The sequence below is a fragment of the Perca flavescens genome, chromosome 18 (assembly GCF_004354835.1).
Source record: "Perca flavescens isolate YP-PL-M2 chromosome 18, PFLA_1.0, whole genome shotgun sequence".
NCBI lineage: Eukaryota > Metazoa > Chordata > Actinopteri > Perciformes > Percidae > Perca > Perca flavescens.
The window spans coordinates 3,226,699-3,246,302 of record NC_041348.1 but is presented as its reverse complement, the minus strand read 5'-3'; the positions used below and the strand labels follow the sequence as shown (position 1 = coordinate 3,246,302).

General features: G+C 41.0%; 2 protein-coding genes and 1 long non-coding RNA gene across 3 annotated transcripts; all 3 read right to left on the bottom strand.

Annotated features, from left to right (window-relative positions):
* Positions 1 to 2,685: 2,685 nt before the first annotated feature.
* LOC114573286 (thrombomodulin) lies at positions 2,686 to 4,852 on the bottom strand. The gene has a single exon (XM_028605379.1). The coding sequence runs from the start codon at positions 4,696 to 4,698 to the stop codon at positions 3,055 to 3,057; it is 1,644 nt and encodes a 547-aa protein (XP_028461180.1). The 5' UTR covers positions 4,699 to 4,852; the 3' UTR covers positions 2,686 to 3,054.
* A 3,717-nt stretch (positions 4,853 to 8,569) lies between these two features.
* LOC114573289 (thrombomodulin-like) lies at positions 8,570 to 11,801 on the bottom strand. Its single transcript, XM_028605381.1, has one exon. It carries the CDS (start codon positions 11,544 to 11,546, stop codon positions 10,047 to 10,049), a length of 1,500 nt encoding a protein of 499 aa, XP_028461182.1. The 5' UTR covers positions 11,547 to 11,801; the 3' UTR covers positions 8,570 to 10,046.
* Positions 11,802 to 19,059: 7,258 nt separating this feature from the next.
* LOC114572722 (uncharacterized) lies at positions 19,060 to 19,604 on the bottom strand. The gene is made up of 2 exons (XR_003694810.1): positions 19,533 to 19,604; positions 19,060 to 19,426 (listed from the first exon to the last, which is right to left on the bottom strand). It is a non-coding gene; the product is annotated as an uncharacterized LOC114572722 (long non-coding RNA).

Genomic DNA, 19,604 nt, shown 5'->3' with positions numbered 1-19,604 from the left:
TTAAGTACAGTACTTGAGTAAATGTAGGCTACTTAGTTAACCTACATTCCACCGCTGGTAATTTCCAACTTATCAACAAACCATTTCAAATGGGCTGTGGCCCATCATTAAGCCTATATCAAGTACCACAAAGCTATTGGTCGACTTTTAAATGTCCGTGTTCATTTCGGATCCACGTCATTAACTACAAATAACTACGGCGCCATTTTGATTGATTGATTGTTTGGTTTGTAAACATTTTGAAAATAGTGAGAAATGCGGTCACGATTATACCCTGGATAGTCGCGTCGCGTTCAATGAATTAATTTGCATAAAGCTGGGCATCGGCCAGCTTTTTGACGCGCTACATTTTCTCAAATGTAGCGCCGCCTTCCCGAAATGCTTTGCGTTCGCGTTGAAGTCGCTTGACGTCACCTATGGGAATAGAGTGGAGCGCCACACGACAGAAGCGTCGCACGAACAAGTGGATCTGTACCGTTAGGAGATGTTTGCTGTATGCGACAAAAAAATCTTGTAGCCTAAAAAAACGCGTGACATCGCTTAGAGCACCTTTAATATCAAAAAGTTACGCACTAAAGCTAAATGTGCTGAAGTAAAAAGGACATTTCCCTCTGAAATGTTGTGGGGTAGAAGTAGAGTGCATTAAAAGAAAAAATTCAAGTAAAGTACCTCAAATTTGTACTTAAGTACAGTACCTCACTACTGTGTTGAGGTGTCAGAGAGTAACTTCTGCAGCATAAAAATGTAAATCTATACTTATTATTCATGATATATTCCTTCTATTTTCCTTATAAACATTCCTTACTTTTTTTGCTCCCTTTTTCTGAGGAAGTTAACGTTTAGAAATTACTCTCCCAATATATCTAAATATCCATTTAACATGGACACAGACATATTGAAGAAACCTTATAGGAAGCATTAGGAGATGTAGAAAGCTCTCAAGGTAAACCTTAATAAAGTAACATTTTGAAAAATCTAAGAAAATCTGGAAAAAATCTTTAAAAGAATTGATAGAAATGGAAAAAGGAGAGAAAAAGGTAGGGAAATGTGTGCATGTAACTCTGTTTATTCACGGCTGAGCTGTAATTCACTTCTTTCTCCACAGGGTGGGGCAGTCAGCCAGTATCCAGGGCATGAATAGCTGAGAGACAGTGGTGGAGGAAGTATTTAGATTCTTTATATTTATTTATATAAGTTTAATTTATAATAAAACATCATATTTTTACAATATTTCCCTGTGAAATGTAGTGGAGTAGAAGAAGAAAGTGGCATGAAAAGAAAAGGCTTAACCCTTGTGTTGTCTTTTTAAAAAGCATAAAGCAGGGCTCTTCAACGTTTTTTAAGCCTAGGACCCCATAGCTAAAAGAGAGACAGTAGGGACCCCCTACTACATATACTGTATACAATTAAGTTGCATGCTAAACTGGGCTGCATGGATGAAAATGAATGGCAGTGAATCCTTAAGCTAACTGTATAACCACCATATAGGCATAACAGCTTATCTTCAATATGTGAATTTTTTTTTCCACAAATAGGCCAGTTTATCTTTGCTATTAAAATGTTAGATTCACGTTGATGTATATTTTCAGACATATATTCATTTTTGAAAAAAGAAAAATTTCGAAAAATGTTGTAAACACAATTTGGCGGCCCCCCCCTGCACAAACCCTGAGGACCCCTTAGTGGTCACAGACCCCCTGTTGAATATCACTGGCATAAAGTATACATTTTCCAATTCTGTGTTACATTTTCTAAGCCAACTTCATTCCAACTTATCACCGCTAGTTTTACACTTACAGTACAGGCCAAAAGTTTGGACACACCTTCTCATTCAATGTGTTTCTTTATTTTCATGACTATTTACATTGTAGATTTTCCCTGAAGGCATCACAAATATGAATAAACACATATGGAATTATGTACTTAATAAAAAAGTGTGAAATAACTGAAAACATGTCTTATATTTTAGATTCTTCAAAGTAGCCACCCTTTGCTTTTTTTGATAACTCCGCAAACCCTTGGTGTTCTCTCAATGAGCTTCATGAGGTAGTCACCTGAAATGGTTTTACCTTCACAGGTGTGCCTTGTCAGGGTTAATTAGTGGAAGTTTTTTCCCTTATTAATAAAAAAGCAAAGGGTGGCTACTTTGAAGAATCTAAAATATAAGACATGTTTTCAGTTATTTCACACTTTTTTTGTTAAATACATAATTCCATATGTGTTCATTCATAGTTTTGATGCCTTCAATGAGAATCTACAATGTAAATAGTCATGAAAATAAAAAGGAAACACATTGAATGAGAAGGTGTGTCCAAACTTTTGGCCTGTACTGTATGTTTGGAATTCATGGTCATTAAACCTCATTCATATTAAAATATGCCTAATTTTGAGTTAAAACACCTCAGAAATTATGAATTACTTTAGCTAATAATTACGATCAGAGGAACGTATGTTGATGCATAATTACAGCCTGTTTCGTGTATGGAATCATCCATGTTATTTTTGGGCCATTTGGTTGAAAGAACCCCATATTTTTGATACAGATCTTTGAAAATGGGTTTTTCAAAGGGTTAAGTAAAGTACAACTACCTCAAATTTGTACTTAAGTACTTGAGTAAATGTACTTAGTGATAACATTCCACCACTGCTGAGAGCTATCAAAAGAAAAACAGACATGTCCTTCACTCACATTTTCATAATGTAATAATGTTCCAGCACAAACTTGAAAAAAAAACTTCTCTGTCATGTTTTATTACATTGCATGTGGTGTATGTGAGTTGAAATGGTACACAGAGCCAGTCCTATGGCAGTGAATATCCATCCGCAAAGAAATCTTGAATATGTATTTGTGTTGTTTGTGAGTTTATAGTGGCCTTATCTCCTGTGGCATCATAACCACATTACTGTCTCCCTAATTGTTTTCCTGTAAAAAGTCTTTCAACAACAACAACAACAAAAAAAACTGTCCAAAAAGGCCTCTGTTGTTTCCGAGGCTTCTGTAACATTCACTTGTCATGCTTTATCTCCCTCCCCCCCGACCCCCTTCTTCTTCTTTTACGCATCACTTTCTGTAAACCGTGCTTCGCCCTCCGGAGCTTTGAGCTCGCCTGCGCTCTCCATCTTCCCTCTGCCGCTGAGGATGTGATGAGCCAGAAAAACCACCAACACAATCACAAACACGGTGCACAATATTATCCCCACGAGACCCCCCACTGTCACCACTGACGGCTGCCGGGTAGGCTCTGGATACGGCGCGGCTGATACTGTGGGCATTTTCGGAGTCGTGGCCCCGTCATCTTTTACGCACCGGGATTCTTCAACTAATTTATACCCAGCAGGGCACGTGCACACATAGCTGCCGAATGTGTTTGTACAACCGTTATCACAATAAGAAGAAGAGCACTCGTCAATGTCTATACAAACCGAATGGTCCTCCCTTTCCTCTATTATATAACCATCAGGGCAATCGCACTTGAACTGGTCGTTCGGGTCGCACTCGGCGACGCATTCCTCCTTCCCACAGTGGAGAATACACTTATCAGGTGACTTTGGGTCCTCTTTATATCCGTCATCACAAGAGCACGTGTAGCCACCAGGGCTGTTGGTGCAGTGGTGCTCGCACGGAGCGGACGCGCACTCGTCCACGTCAACGCACAGGCCGCCGCTCATCTTGTATCCGTCCTTGCACACGCACTGAAACCCTTCGGTGACGCTGACGCACTTGAAGTTCTCCCCCGGACACTTGCGCTTGTCCCTGCAGTCGGTGAAGTCTGTGCACGACCTGCCGTCCCGCGCCAGCTTAAAGCCGTGGTCACACATGCACGCGTAGGACTCTCCTTTCTTGTAGCAGGCGTGCGCGCAGCGCAGAGGCAGACACGGATCCTCTGCGCTCGCTTCGCAGGTGACTTTATTCGCTGGGTTGATCGTTTGGCCCGGCGGGCAGTAGCACGAGGGCACGTCGTTGGGAGCCACTGCGCATTTGTACTCACACCCGCCTTGGTGAGTCTCGCAGCTCCAGGGCGCCTGCAGCCACTGCTCCGACAAGCAGACGTATTTAGTCTTAGCCGGCATCCGGATAGCGGTGCTCCCAGGCGGCAAAGATAGCACATCCTCGCCCACAAACCCCATGGGGATCCTGTATGTGACGGTCTCGCCCACTGCAACCGTTAGACCTTTACACGGGTCAGTGAAACTGTACTCGCACAGAAACCCGTCCGCGTGTTCCTCGCACGGCTCCTGGATCCATTTCAAGCCGTCCTTTTGGGAAACTGAGACGCAGCGATGGGAAGAACAGCTGCTGTCAAAACTCGGCGCCCAGTTGAACATGTCACTTTCGCTGTCTTCGGTCACCCACTGGTAGCCTTTGAGCGCAGCAGCGGCGTCTGGGCAGCCGCTCGTTCGATGTAAACCGATCCAGAAGCGCCCCGTCGAGTTCCCCAACAATATTTCAACAGTTTCATGGGATACACTCGACCGCACCGTAATTAAGTGGCCGCCCAGGTCTCTGCATTGGATCTGCGCGGCTGTGAAGTCGCTGGGTTCTTGGGACACAGTGAAACACTGAGTCCCGATGCAGTATCCGCTATTCGGCTCTATCCCGCCGGCTCTGCCCGCCAGGAAAGTCAACACAAAAACAAAGAGTCCCGTTACTTCCTTCATTTTTGAACCGCGGCTGTGTCCGTTTAAGTTCTCGTGCATTGCGGCAGTCTATAGGCTCGTTTGTTTGAGAAAATGTTTTTCTGGCATTTATAACCCCCCAACTCCATGTTAGTGCTCCGGCAGAGGAAGGAAGTCGATCTCAATCACCCCGCCGCGCTGCTCGCTGTCCCCATCAGAAACGTTCCCCAATTACGCACGGCTTTTACGCACGCAGCCCACGCAGCGAAGCCGCGCGCACGCAAGGGGGGCTTCTACCCAGCAGTAGCCCCTCCCAACTCCCCTCTTCACCTAACGGGAAGGCTTCTATTGTCGTGGTCAGACTTTACATCTAGTTGTCTTTTATGTTAAAATGATGACAGTTGGGTGACATCATTTTTCCAACCCATTCTTTTTTTTTTTTTTTTTACTTGTTTAGACATTTCCTGAACATGAAATTCATCATAACTCAAAACAAGGCGGATAAAGGAAGAGGCGAAGACAAAGGAAATCTTCAAATATGTTGATTATAATCTGAGACAATTGTGCAGCAGTGGCATGCAGAAATAGATTTGTTTTGCTTGTTTTAGCAAATATATATATATATATATATACAGTAGGGGAAATAAGTATTTGACCCCTTGCTGATTTTGCAGGTTTGCCCACTTACAAAGAATGCAAAAATCTACAATTGTAATCATATGTACATTCTAACAGTGAAAGACAGAATCCCAAAGAAAATTCCAGAAAATCACATCATATGAATTTATTAAAATTGATAACCATCTGATGAGGAAAAACAAGTATTTGACCCCCTGGACAAACAGCAAGTATTCTGGCTCCTACAAGCCAGTTAGTCTTTCTTTAAGACACAGCCCCAATCCGAACCAATTATCTACATCAAATACACCTGCCTCACCTCGTTACCTGTATAAAAGACACCTGTCAACACCCAAACAACCAGCATCCAACATCACCACCATGGGCAAGACCAAAGAGCTTTTATACGGACATCAGGGACAAGATTGTTGATCTGCACAAGGCTGGGATGGGCTACAAGAGAATCGGAAAGCAACTTGAGAGAAAAGATCAACTGTCGGTGCAGTTATCAGGAAATGGAAGAAGCACCACACCACCGCCAACCTCCCTCGGTCTGGGCCTCCACACAAGATCTTGCCTCGTGGGGTGTCCCTGATCATGCGAACGGTGAGGAATCATCCCAAAACCACAAGGGGGAACTGATGAATCAACTGAAGGCAGCTGGGACCACAGTTACAAAAGAAACGGTTGGTAACACACTACGCCGTCATGGATTGAAATCCTGCAGCGCACGCAAGGTCCCCCTGCTCAAGAAGAAACATGTACAGGCCCGCATGAAGTTCGCCATTCACCACCTGGACGACTCAGAAGAGGCCTGGAAGAAGGTGATGTGGTCAGATGAGACCAAAATAGAACTTTTTGGCCTCAACTCAACTCGTCGTGTTTGGAGGGCAAAGAACACCGAGTACAACCCAAAGAACACCATCCCCACCGTCAAGCATGGTGGTGGCAACATCATGCTTTGGGGGTGCTTTTCAGCCAAGGGGACGGGACAACTCCATCGTATTGAGGGGAGGATGGACGGGGCCATGTATCGTGGAATTCTGGACCGACATCTCCTTCCCTCAGTGAGAGAGCTGAAGATGGGTCGAGGATGGGTGTTTCAGCACGCCAACGACCCAAAGCACACCGCCAAAGCAACAAAAGAGTGGCTGAAGAAGAAGCACATCAAGGTTCTGGAGTGGCCTAGCCAGTCTCCAGACCTGAATCCGATTGAAAATCTTTGGAGGGAGCTTAAAAGCTACAAAATATTAACATGCTGTTTGTCCAGGGGGTCAAATACTTGTTTTTCCTCATCAGATGGTTATCAATTTTAATAAATTCATATGATGTGATTTTCTGGAATTTTCTTTGGGATTCTGTCTTTCACTGTTAGAATGTACACATGATTAAAATTGTAGATTTTTGCATTCTTTGTAAGTGGGCAAACCTGCAAAATCAGCAAGGGGTCAAATACTTATTTCCCCCACTGTATATATATATATATATATATATATATATATAGTCATATATATAGTCATGTCAAGTCAAGTCATTTTATTTGTATAGCACATTTAAACGAACAACTGTTGACCCAATGTGCTTTACAGGTAGAGCAGGGAAGGCAGAGACAATATGCCTTAAAAATACATAATCGTATGTGCGAGGTACCATGAATATAAATAGGCAAAGAAAGAATTAATAATGTAACATAGAATAAAACAACAAAGGAACAATGTTTGAGGCAAAAAAAAAAGTTAAAAGCAAGAGAATAAAAATGCGTCTTCAGATTTGATTTAAAACTAGCAATTGTATTACATGATTTGATATGGGGTGGGAGGGAATTCCAGAGTTTGGGGGCTACTACAGAGAAGGCTCGGTCCCCTTTGGTTTTTAGGCGTGTCCGGGGGATGACGAGGAGTTGTTGGGTTGTGGACCTGAGTGCCCTGGTGGCAGAGTAAGTAGACAGGAGATCGGAAATATATGGAGGCGCTTGACCATGGAGTGCTTTAAAAACAAAAGCTATTAATTGTAAAGATGAATATTTTCGCCTAGGTGATTCTGTTATTGCTAAGGCACTGTGACTAAATAATCATATCCAAGCCCTCCTTGCCTCTATAATATTTGGGATCATGCTTATTCCAGTATTGCACTTACTACAAATTGCTCTGAATAAAGTCAGCTAAATGTCTAGTGTACATACTATATATTATATATATGTATATATACAGTATATACAATATAAATGGAAACGTTGCGGCTCTCACACCAACTTTAAGTCACTTTATTTCAAAAATGTACACTGCAACAAGTGAAATGTTGCAATAAGCCTGTTACACAGACATATACATAGTGGCTGGGCATATTAGAACTTAGTGTTTTCATATACGTAGACCATAGCAGCATCCTTTTACATTCATGTTTAGTTGTCCTCTCAAAGCACAGCATCTGTGGCTCCGAGAGCAATTGGTTATACAGTCAAGGTGACAACATTCAAGCTCATGTTAATGTCAGTGGTAACAAGGCACACAACAGGATTATATGGGAATATGGTAACATGTAATTATGTTATATTTCCAATGTTTGGATGCACAAAACACACCTGAAGTGTTTCATTTGGTCAGACCTGCAGAGTCACAATTCACTGTTTAGGTGGAACAGAATGTGGTTGTTTTTTTTCTCCAAATTACGCACTCAGACATTATAACAATAGACAATATCTTTAAGTCTATAACTATCTCAAACATTGGATATTTTGGAATGTGGATTTGTCTTTTTGGAATGATACTCTTCAGGTATGTGCATGTGAAAATGGTACGTAAAGCCTGAATACGCGCCGCCATGAGTTAATATGCATCCGAAACAGTTCCTAACGCAACCTATACATCCCAAATCAAATAGCGGGCCGGTTCATAACTAGACATAGACACACTCTGTATCGGTCTCAAATGTCATACATCCAAATACAGAGTCATGGAACATGTTTTCATGAGCAGTCGTTGTGCCAGTGGAACACAAAAAACACAATGTGCATTTGACGAAAGACAACTTTTTTGGCTCCTTTTTTATCGAAAGGCTACTAAAAAGTGTTATTTTACCAAAAATTAATAAACATAAAGAAGGTTTACAGACAGTTTTAAAGAATTATTAGAACTAGTTCACAAACATGAGTTGGAATTTTGGTTTCAAAAGGTGGAGGGTGGGAGATACAGTTAGTACAAACACAGATACAAATACTTGCTGACAAGTGTGGAGCAAAATGCATTTTTACATGTTAATATGTTACAAAGTATGAAAAAAATAAACTTGTTTTATCTTTTGTACTTTTGGAGATATATATATATATATATATATAAATAATAAAAGCTTATAACAAATATAAAACTTAAGATTTCTAAATCTCCTCTTGGACACTCAAAGCTTCACTTTATACTGTTAGCACTTTTATACCGATTTTTGTTTACAGTTTTCAGATTATTCTCATTTACTCCATTCATTCTGGAGAATCAGTAATTTATCACAATTTGGGTCAATCTAGCCCCGACCCAGTATCCATAATCATAAAAACCACTGGGTCACTAAACAACCCCACCCCCCCAAAAAATTGTTGAGTTATTTATATTATTTCCATTGGGTTATTCAGCCACACCAATATGTGGTTATTTTGACCGAGCAACGTAACGTAACATTTCTCTTGGGTCATCAATTAAAAAACATTTTTTTGTGTTCTGTTTAGAAGGAAAAAAAAATGTACGGGCTGTCCAATACTGCCTACATGTCCCCTGTCCCCCCCCCCCTTAAATTACGCTCTTGATCACAAATACAGTATAGGCTATATTACAATCAATAAGTGGAATGTTAGATTCATTATATCGCATACTTGTGATACATAAAGTGGAATGCAAAATGAAGTTGTGCAGTGCAGTACAGTGTCATTAGACAGCAACACAGTGCAATCAAACACAAAGCTGCTGCTGTTAGGAGAGAATTTTGTCTTTCAAAGACAAAAAAAAATTGGTTTATATTGCTGGATTTGTAATTGTCTGAGGAGACTGCGTCTATAATAAGAAAAAGTCACCATGGTAGCATTTAAGTACCTTTACTATGATACTTTTTTTTAACATATAACATCTTTTTTTGTTAAATATAATAAAACTGCAAAGCCTAGTCGATTAGTTGTCAACTATTTTGATAATTGATAAGTCGGTTTCAGTAACTTTTTAGTCCAGCTTTTAAAATGTGATATTTTCTACTGTCTTTACTCCTCTGGGACAGTAAACATTTCAGGTGTGACAAAACGAGACATTGGAGAACATCAACTTGGGCTTTTTGGAAACAGAACAACATTTTTGCACCATTTTCTGACATTTTAAAGACCAAAAAACTAATCGATGAATCCAGAAAACAATTGACAGATGAATCTGCAATGAAAACAATTGTTAGTTGCAGCCCTCTAAAACTTTCCCAATTGTTAGGGAGCCCCCATTTCGTCTATTTCTGCAACCAAAAGGCTGATTAGGAGGCCCCTTATCAACCTTTTGGTTGCAGAAATAGACAAAATAATAGCTTCCCTAACAATTCCAACAACAATTCAATATAAATATCTATTTCACATTCAAAAAGCAAAAAGCAGTTTTCCTTTAAAGTCCACACTGGGTTGCTATGACTTTACAGTATTTGACAGATTGCAGCTTTTTAGATAAATAAACAGTTTCCCATGGACACTGCCTATGGGAGAAAAAAAAAGTCCCATATTTGACGTCTCTGAGGAAAGGAAACAGCGAAATGTGCCATGAAAATACGGTGAAAAGCGGCCTACTAAAAATGTGAGATTAAAGTATCGTCGGTGAGTCATTTTTAAACTGTTTGTCGAAGGATATCCTCTTATACGTCTCGGTGGTCACCTGCTGCAGATAGAAAATATCGATATCTGGGTGTTTGAAGGACGAAAGCTCAAATTTGCCGCAACGCTTGACTATGTTTCGGATCAGGAAATACAGCAGCACCGCACACAGCGCCACGAACACGGCGATACCCATGACGCTACCGGTCTTAATATAAGAGGGTACTACCGTGTCTGGGTGGGGGCTAGCCGGTGAGGGGTATGGAGCAGTTGAACCTGATCCATCATATTCATCTTCTTCCGGTACACAATTATAGTTAATGTGGTCCAGCTTGAACCCTTTATTGCACAAACACCTGTAACTACCGAATGCATTTTCACACTGGTGATCACATTCATAGTCCCCACTTTCACATTCATCAATGTCAGTGCAGAAGGGTGTACTGCTATTTGGGCTTTGGGTTTGAATGTAGCCATCGGGGCAGAAACACTGGGGCTCACTGTTATTACTATAGACGCATTCGGCCAGACAGTCTATCGCTGTGCAGTTCATCTCACACTTTGTGGGGTCATGGGAGGAAACCCTGAACCCATTCCGGCAATTGCACTTATAAACGCCATTGGATTTGTCACACATCAGGTGCTCACACTTTTCACAGATTGTAACGTCCACGCACTCTCCATCCTCGCGGACGAAGCCCTCTTTGCACGTGCAAGTGAACCCTGTCGGGGTGACTTCACACTCCTCGCCCTCACCTGTGCACGGGTTCGACGTGCACGGGTTTGACTGGTACGGGCTGTCAGTGCACGTGAAGTTGTTGGGTTGGAGTATTTCCCCCGCGGGACACTCGCAGCTTTGTGTCGTCGAGCTGCACTTGTGCTCGCAGCCGCCCCCCATCACCTCGCATATCCAGGGAGCTTTCAGCCAACCGCTCTCGAAGCACACATGCTTCGAGTCCGGGTATTTGCCGTCGAACTTTTTCGCCACGGCGATGGTTCCCGGGGGGAACGTTTCCGATTCGTCCAGCTCCAAGTCCATAGGCGTGTAGATGTACTTTACCGTCGCGTCTCCGGCTGCATGCAAGCCACTGCAAGGCTGCTCGAATGGGACGAACTGGCACAGGAATCCGTCCAGAGCGTCTAGGCACGGCTTCCACGACACCGTGAAGTTCCGTACCTCCGTCGCGGAGATGCAGCGGCAGGTTTGGCCACCCGCCGCATGTTTCTCCGCCGAACCGTCGGTGCTGTTCCTCAGCCAGTAACTACCGCGGAGCGGGCTCTTCAACAGCTTCTCTACGTGTTCCGAGCTGAACATTAATGACCCACCGGAGCTCTTGCAGCTTTTCTGTGCTTCTTCAAAGTCCCCGTGCTCCTGGACAAGTGCAAAACACTGATTCCCGGTGCAATGTCCCCGCTGAGACTGAACCGTTTCCTCCAGCCTGCAGAGGAAAAGCACCCAAATGAGCAGCGCGTGAGTCGTAGAAACCATGATGTCGATGTTTAGAAAAGCTGCCCGCGGTGTAAAGCCTCTGTGTCGGACGATGTGAAAGCTGATATAGCGACTAAAAGCTCAACATAGTCCCCATTTAAAGCCTCTTCTTTTTTTTTTTTTTTTTTTTTTTTCGTCCCGACCAGCCAGGAAGGAAGTTCCGTTCAGGCCAGTGGCTTAAGCCCCGGTCTGATTTCTCAACCCCCAAGCCTAACCGAGAGCGTTTTCTCAAAGAGACTAGCCCATCAAAACACACACGCACGCACGGACGCACGCACGCACGCACGTACACGCGCATACCGAAACTTTTATTATGAAGGAGATGAATAGGCTATCTCATAATCCTCCCCCCTGAGTGGCTCTTCCGTTTCTCGGTTTAGATCATATTCCCCTTTAAAGTCTTATGGGAAGGGGGGGGTCTCTGCTGAACACTTCCACTGAACACTTCCACCCTCTTTAATACCAGTGATGGAAGTACATTTACTGTACATGTACTGAGTACATGTACTGTACTTGAGTACACATTTGAGGTACTTGCAGTTTATTTCAGTCTTTTATTTTCATACCACTTTCTACTTCTACTCCACTACATTTCAGAGAGAAATAGCCTAATCTAGCCTACTTTGTACTCCACTGCATTAATCTGACCGCTTTAGTTACCAGTTACTTCACAAATTAAGATTGTTTGCACACAAAACACCTGTAGTTTATATAATCCGATGTTTTATTATAAATTAAACCACCCAACAATATAAGGGCCTACAAGTCCAGCTAAAAAAAATTAGCTGACTAAACGCAGAACAGTTCTACAAATGTGAGGACTTTTCTGCATTGAGTAATTACTTTTAATACTTCCTCATGCTACTACATATGACTACTTACAATACGAGTATTTTTTTTTACAGTGTGGTATTAGTGCTTTTACTTAAATAAAGCATTTGAATACTTCTTCCACCTCTGATAAATACACATCATTATTTTTTTTTGCCATGTCCAGGCTACAATTAAGTCTGTCAAAAAATATATAAGCAAATACAGTATAGCCTAATCGTAAAATGTTCTATAATTTCGCAATTTGACATTACATAGGCTATAACATATTTAAAAAGTTAAGAAACTCCTGCTGTATATGAACCTTTGGCATAAGTGTTGGCCTACTTTATTTTGTGAACCTTATATTGTTTTAATTAGTTGAAGGCTGGATAAAGTAAAGGCTAAAAGTAAATGGAGACAATGAAAATAAGTTGGCGTATTGGGAGTTGGGAGGTATTTTTTTTTTCTAGTGGTCAAACAATTTAAGTTATTAAAGTCAACATCCCATAGGAATTCGAGGGAAACGATGATGGAAAATGACATTTTACAAACAAAGTAACAAAAGAGTACTGGAGCCCATGGCGTGTGGTACATTCATGCAGCTTTATATTTTTCTCTTTAGAGGGAAGTGTTGCACTTTTGAATCCACTACTTTACTTTACAGAAAAAGGTTTATACATACAATGTATGCAAATTACAAAATGTGAAGTACTTATGTTTTCATATTTTAAACTGTACCTAACAAGAGCCTCTACAATATAAATATGTTAGATTTTGCAGCATCCAGCTCCCAGAGACTAGACCATGATGTTCTTCAATAACTCAACCCCCCCCCCCCCAAACTCTCCCTTAATTTCTTAATTTTTCTCATAGACCTTGTTGAACGTAGTTGAGCATTTAGCAGTTAAAGAGACAGATAGTTCCCTGAGAATTTGATTGAGATCAAAAAGGAACTAAAAGAAAATGAATATTGGATTTACATTCGCCAGGGAAGTTTCCATGACCATGTTACAGTACACGTTAAAAACAGTAACTAAGAAAAGCCTCTATCCAGGAAAGACACTGACTCATGGAATCAAACTTCCTTAAGGTACAATAAGAACTGTTACCTTTTTTTTAGAGACACCATTGTCTGACTTACGGTCAATCTAAATCAGTCCTCATCGTTAAACTATTCTCAACATCTCTCAGGTTAGTGGGGCTGGCAGAGGAGGAAGAGAGCTGCCTTCCCCTTTCCTCAAGGGAAAGGTGACTGAACAGGAAGAGGAAGTAAGAACAAGAGGGCTGGACACACTTCCTACAGCCACAGGGTGCAGCAATTAAACGTAAGAAGAACTACATTACGTAAAGCTACCTTCTCATGCCTTGGGCTGCTTACTTTCCAGGTGGGGTTTTGGGTTGAGTAGATCTTTAGGAATGTGATCACATAATTAATTCCCTCCCAAAGTGACACAGAGTTACACAGAGTGACACAGAGTGACTCAGTGGACGGAATAGGTGATGAAACATGTTTCATTGGTAGTAGAGTATAGAGTCATCAGGAAATTGTTATTTATTTGTGAATGTATGAATTTATGAATGAATTTTGAATGTAAATGGGTTATGAGTTGTAACCCAGTCTGTATTCAAAGACATCACATCACGGGACATGAAAACTGACTTATTACTGTGACCACACACAATTATTGCACGATTGAACGACCCACAATTCACAAGATGGTAGGCGCAATGCTATTTCAGTGCCTCCTTATTTCCCCACATGAAAAGGGGTGTGGTGGGATGGAACCGGCTGGACGGGATATGATCCTTTGTTCACGCTGTAGAAACAAAATAATCAGTTCAGTGTTTTTATTTGTGTAGTGACCGTTCAATCTTAAGATTCTGATCTTTGCTAGACCGCCTAGCTGCGAGCGCTGTGCGCCATGGATTCCAATCCAATACGGTCAACCTGGTGACAAAAACCAGGCCGCCCGGTCTCTGAATATTTTCTCTGATATCTATCTTTAATGTCCACACTGAGGTTACCCAAGAAGTGCCTGAAGCCTGCTCTTTCCACTCATTACTTATATTTTGTTCTCACAGTAAACCCATGTGATGCAGTTACTTTGACAAGGTTTGGTGTCAGCGCCACCAACAACATCCTACGGACTTGTTTTTAATTCGATATTCGTGACATTGCCCCATGCTTCTGTTTAAACTCGTTAAAGCAGCTTCGCCTTGACGGACCTGTGAAGCTTTCCTGCTGCCTGTGAAAGACCAAATGCGCCCAACTCAGGCCCGGATTGGCTAATCGGGAGCACCGGGAGAATTCCCGGTGGGCCGGTCTGGTTGTTTGGTTGCGAGGGCCGGTGTTCAGGTATGGCACTGGGTTGAAATCATAGTTGAATATTATGGATGCTGTCCCTATGCTGCCTGCACTCGCATCCCACTTTTTGTATTTACAGTATTTATTTGTTCTTGCAGCCCACCGTTCTCTTCATTCATGCAGCCCACTCGCAGAGTGCAGCCTGGTTAATAATGACCTATTTATGTTCCGAGTCCTCCGACGGCAGCACCTTGCTAAAAATAAAATAAAAAAATCGGTCAGCGTACACAAGTAACTGGTGCTTGTTGGAGGATGCCACCGCGAGCAAAAATAAGCTGTTTTAAACGGTTAGTAGAAAGCGCAAAACAGCACTGAAAAAAGCGTCAATTAAAAAAAGAGAGCTCTAGAAAGTGACGCGGCCAGATGAACTTTTTCTATTTTTAGCAAAACGCCAAATGAAGACGTTGAGACGGGTAAGCTAAGTTAGTTAGGAGAAGTGACTGCAAACCAGCGTCTATGTTTATGAATCCAACTTGTTGTTGTAGCTCCGCAGCAGCAGCTCCTAGTCCAGTTTGCTGCTAACAGTGACAATGAAGAGCCAGTAAGGTTACCAAGCAGCAGCTATATGAGCCCCCAGAACTCCAGTTTGGGCAGCTAGGGTTGATCATTGACTGAATATTAGAAGAATTAATAAGAGTGTGGTGTTGACCTGCTCTATATGAAAAATGCCCTGGGATAATTAATGATGCCAGATGATTCGTCACTACCATAATGAAACTGACTTGACTTGATCAGAAAGCTTTGTAAAAAGGAGAGATTTGTGCTGAGAATTATGACAATTTATAAAATGTGATTTAGTGTCAGAAGCAGAGCCAGTAGTGTGCATTAAGGGATAGCTGCTGTCAGTGTGGATGGCACATCTACTGTAAGCTGTTGTATCACAGTGTGTGAACAAGCAAACATGATCAGATTAGCTACAATATAATCACTTTTTATGCCCAAATATTACTTGTGACCCATTATGAAAGTTGTATGAAATATTCAAAGGAAAAAATAGACGTCATTAGAAAGTGCAATACAATGTATCTTGTTCTTTATTTAATCTGTGATTACTTATTTGCACAGAAACAGATTCTGATATTGTTCAACATCATTGGGTTGTTGTTAAGATGTTAACTTTTCTAATAAATCTACATTGTGAAGCAACACTTGGAAATAGTGATATTTTACAAAATACACCGAATTACAAGGATGTAGAGAACAGGGCGCTATTGCAGACTTATATACTAACGATTTGATTACATTTTTTTTAATATAGTCATTCGTGAAGTAAAGTGGGCCGGTCTAAGGCATGAAAACCCAGGGCTGAAAATGAGTCCCAATCCGGCCCTGGCCCAACTGATGGCCAAATGTTAAGGTCAACTTCTTTGTCCCGTTGGTAGAGTGCAGTGAAAAGCAGACACAGGCTGACTGCAGTTTAATACTCCAGAATATATAGGAATGTAATATATAATCACCCTCACATCAGTGCTCATGGACCATACTTAAAGGAATACGCCACCGTTTGTTGAAATAGTTCTTATCACGGTCTCCCCTGGCTGTAGATAGGTGGGCCAACGCATTTTTTGTCTCAGTGCAAGTAATTAGGTTGTTTTTTGTCTTTTGTTGGCTCACTTTTACTCACAACATGCTAACCGGCGACATAGGATTCCATTCACTTCGCTAAGCTAACTAGCGGCAGCGCTGCCGGTTTTGCACCGGACTAAAACAATGCATGCACAAAAAATGCGTTGGCCCACCTATCTACAGCTAGTGGAGACCGTGATAAGCCCTATTTCAACAAACGGTGGCGTATCCCTTTAACACACGCACGTACACACAACCAAAAAAATATTTTGTACTTCACTTTTTATTTTTATTTTTTTAATTAAATAATTGATGTGCAAACAGCAGTTTGTGTATAAAACCTCTATGTCTTATTTTCGTAACTGTACATTGACCTGAAAATTTGCGCCGTTGAACAAAAGCAAGCTGTCTTCAAATGTGTGATTTTCCACATTCAATTCACATTTTAAGCCTAGAACCAGCCAACCAACTTCTAGATGAATATTGTCCATAAAATATTTGATTCTGCTCAAAAATGAAGCTAATTATCAAAACCCGTATGGCGAAAATTAATGGGATTTTTGCTTCCGGAACCACACTTGTGCGCTCTATAGCTGTGTTGCACCATCCACTTTTAGTGTTGACCACTCCAAACGAGGAATGGTTTGCAACTGATCTACCCTTTAGCCTAGAGTAAAGTTTCACTGTCAGTTTCATGGCTGCTGCCAACGTCAAGGTGCGGCCAAGGACTACAGAGAGTGTGAAAGAGCTGTCGCCAGCCGAGGAGGAAAAGGGAGGTGTTTCCATGTCCTGGATAAGGAGGATAAAAGGAAGGGGAGCTGAGGTTGATTTAGCAGTGGCCTCACACACACCCCCCCCCCCCCCCCCCACGCACATGAATCCTATCTGCACATACATTACATTACATTACATGTCATTTAGCTGACGCTTTTATCCACAGCGACTTACAATTAAGTGCTTTCAACTTTGAAGGTACAAACTCGAGACAACAAGTAGTAAGTGCAAATACATTAGCTTTAAATAAGCAAAGCTACAAGCTACATACAGATGCAGAAGTACAAGGAGACTCAACGTGTGCACATCTGGATAAACTCACACACACAGACATACACAAGCTTGACATTTAATTTTATCAGTCACACGCCCTGTGCCACCCACACCCTGAGGAATTGAGGAATTGACTAAACTTTGTTGCTATGTCATGGCTGGCACACATAGACAGACAGAGAGCACATGCTATTCCAAATGACTGTTCCTGTGCCACACATCCCCTCCAGGGAGTGGTTGGTTTTCACACACACACACACACACACACACACACACACACACACACACACACACACACACACACACACTGAGACTTATTAGAACCCTTGGCTTCATGCACCACTTGGAATTGCCACCTTACACTTCAAATTATTTAAACTTTACTGACCTCATTGCTGCAGTCCTTTCAAGGCGCAACCAATTTTAGCTTGGCCTCTTCTCTGGGTTTCGGTCCAAGACCATACCTGTGTGTCTGCATGACGTGCAAATCCGGTTCAATATCTGGAGCTCTGACTACAACCCTTCTTAGACGTAAACATGCAGTCCAATATTTGAACATGTGGCTAGGAGATTCTTTTGATGTCCGTGGACGTGCAAGACATGTACAGGAAATCGACATGTGACATTTTGAAATCAAACCAATTTTGCCTACAGTATAATTTAATAGCAGAGAGAGAGATGGGTAGAGTAAGAGTGTGTTTGATGAGCTAAGGTGAATGAAATTAGATCGCTATCTAAACAAATAAGTTTCTGTATCTCTAAACAAAGTGTTCAAAGAACGCACAAGCTAATTAGTGCATGGTAGGTAGGGCAGTTACTGTTTTTCAGAAGGGTAGTTACTGTTTTTTGAAAGGGTAACGAATGATTAGTTACTGTTTTTCAGAAGGGTAGTTACTGTTTTTTGAAAGGGTAATGAATGATTAGTTACTGTTTTTTGAAAGGGTAATGAATGATTAGTTACTGTTTTTTGAAAGGGTAGTTACTGTTTTTTGAAAGGGTAACGAATGATTAGTTACTGTTTTTTGAAAGGGTAGTTACTGTTTTTCAGAAGGGTAGTTACTGTTTTTTGAAAGGGTAACGAATGATTAGTTACTGTTTTTCAGAAGGGTAATTACTGTTTTTTGAATTACCCTTCTGAAAAACAGTTAACTACCCTTCTGAAAAACAGTAACTAATACCCTTTCAAAAAACAGTAACTACCCTTCTGAAAAACAGTAACTAATCATTTATTACCCTTTCGAAAAACAGTAACTATAAATGATGGGTTAAAAATAACCCAACTTTAGTTGTTTTATAACCCAACCACTGAATCACTATTGCACCGGACCAACAGTAGTTAATTTGACCCAGCAAAATGGGTTGGTCATTTTTAACCCAACAGATGAGTTAAATATTCTACCCAAATGCTGGGTCAAATTAATTACAATTCTGGGTTGATTCAACTACATATTTGTTATATAGTGTACCCAAATGCTGGGTCAAATTAATTATAATTCTGGGTTGATTCAACTACATATTTGTTATATAGTGTACCCAAATGCTGGGTCAAATTAATTACAATTCTGGGTTGATTCAACTACATATTTATTATATAGTGTACCCGAATGCTGGGCAAAATTAACCCATATGCCAGATTAATTCTAACACATTACAGTACAGTTTAAGAAAATAAATTGCAATAAAACTGTTAAACTACAAACCTAGAACAGAATACATGCTAGATGTATGCATATATTATTTAATAAACACTTAAACAATACAAAAACAAAACAACATAATGGAATCTTTGAAAAAAATTTATTATATCAACAATATAGTGGAACTGGTGCAGTTCATATTACTCAGGTAGGAAAACATTCAGAGCAAAACAACAATTACGAATGAACTGGCTGAACATTCAACAGGTCTATAGTGAACAAATTCAAATTCCTATTAAAAAGCTGCTATTAAGAGCCATTAGCTCTACTTGCAAGCAAGTATTCTACTTTGAATAAACTTTACCATTTTAGACTCCCCTCCTGGCATTTCACGTGACCAAGTTTCAAACAACTTTGATGCAGCATCCCCATGCAGGACAAGCCTGTGCAATCTATAAAATGGAAAACACATTTTTAAAACCAATTATAAAACAAACACTAATAAAACATTATAAACAATGCATCCTTATATGTAAGATCATATTTCCCTATACCTACCATGCCTTTGGTCATTAGGTGAGGGAACTCTTCGAGGATCTGATCGATGGTCCAATTGTTGTCCCTAATCCA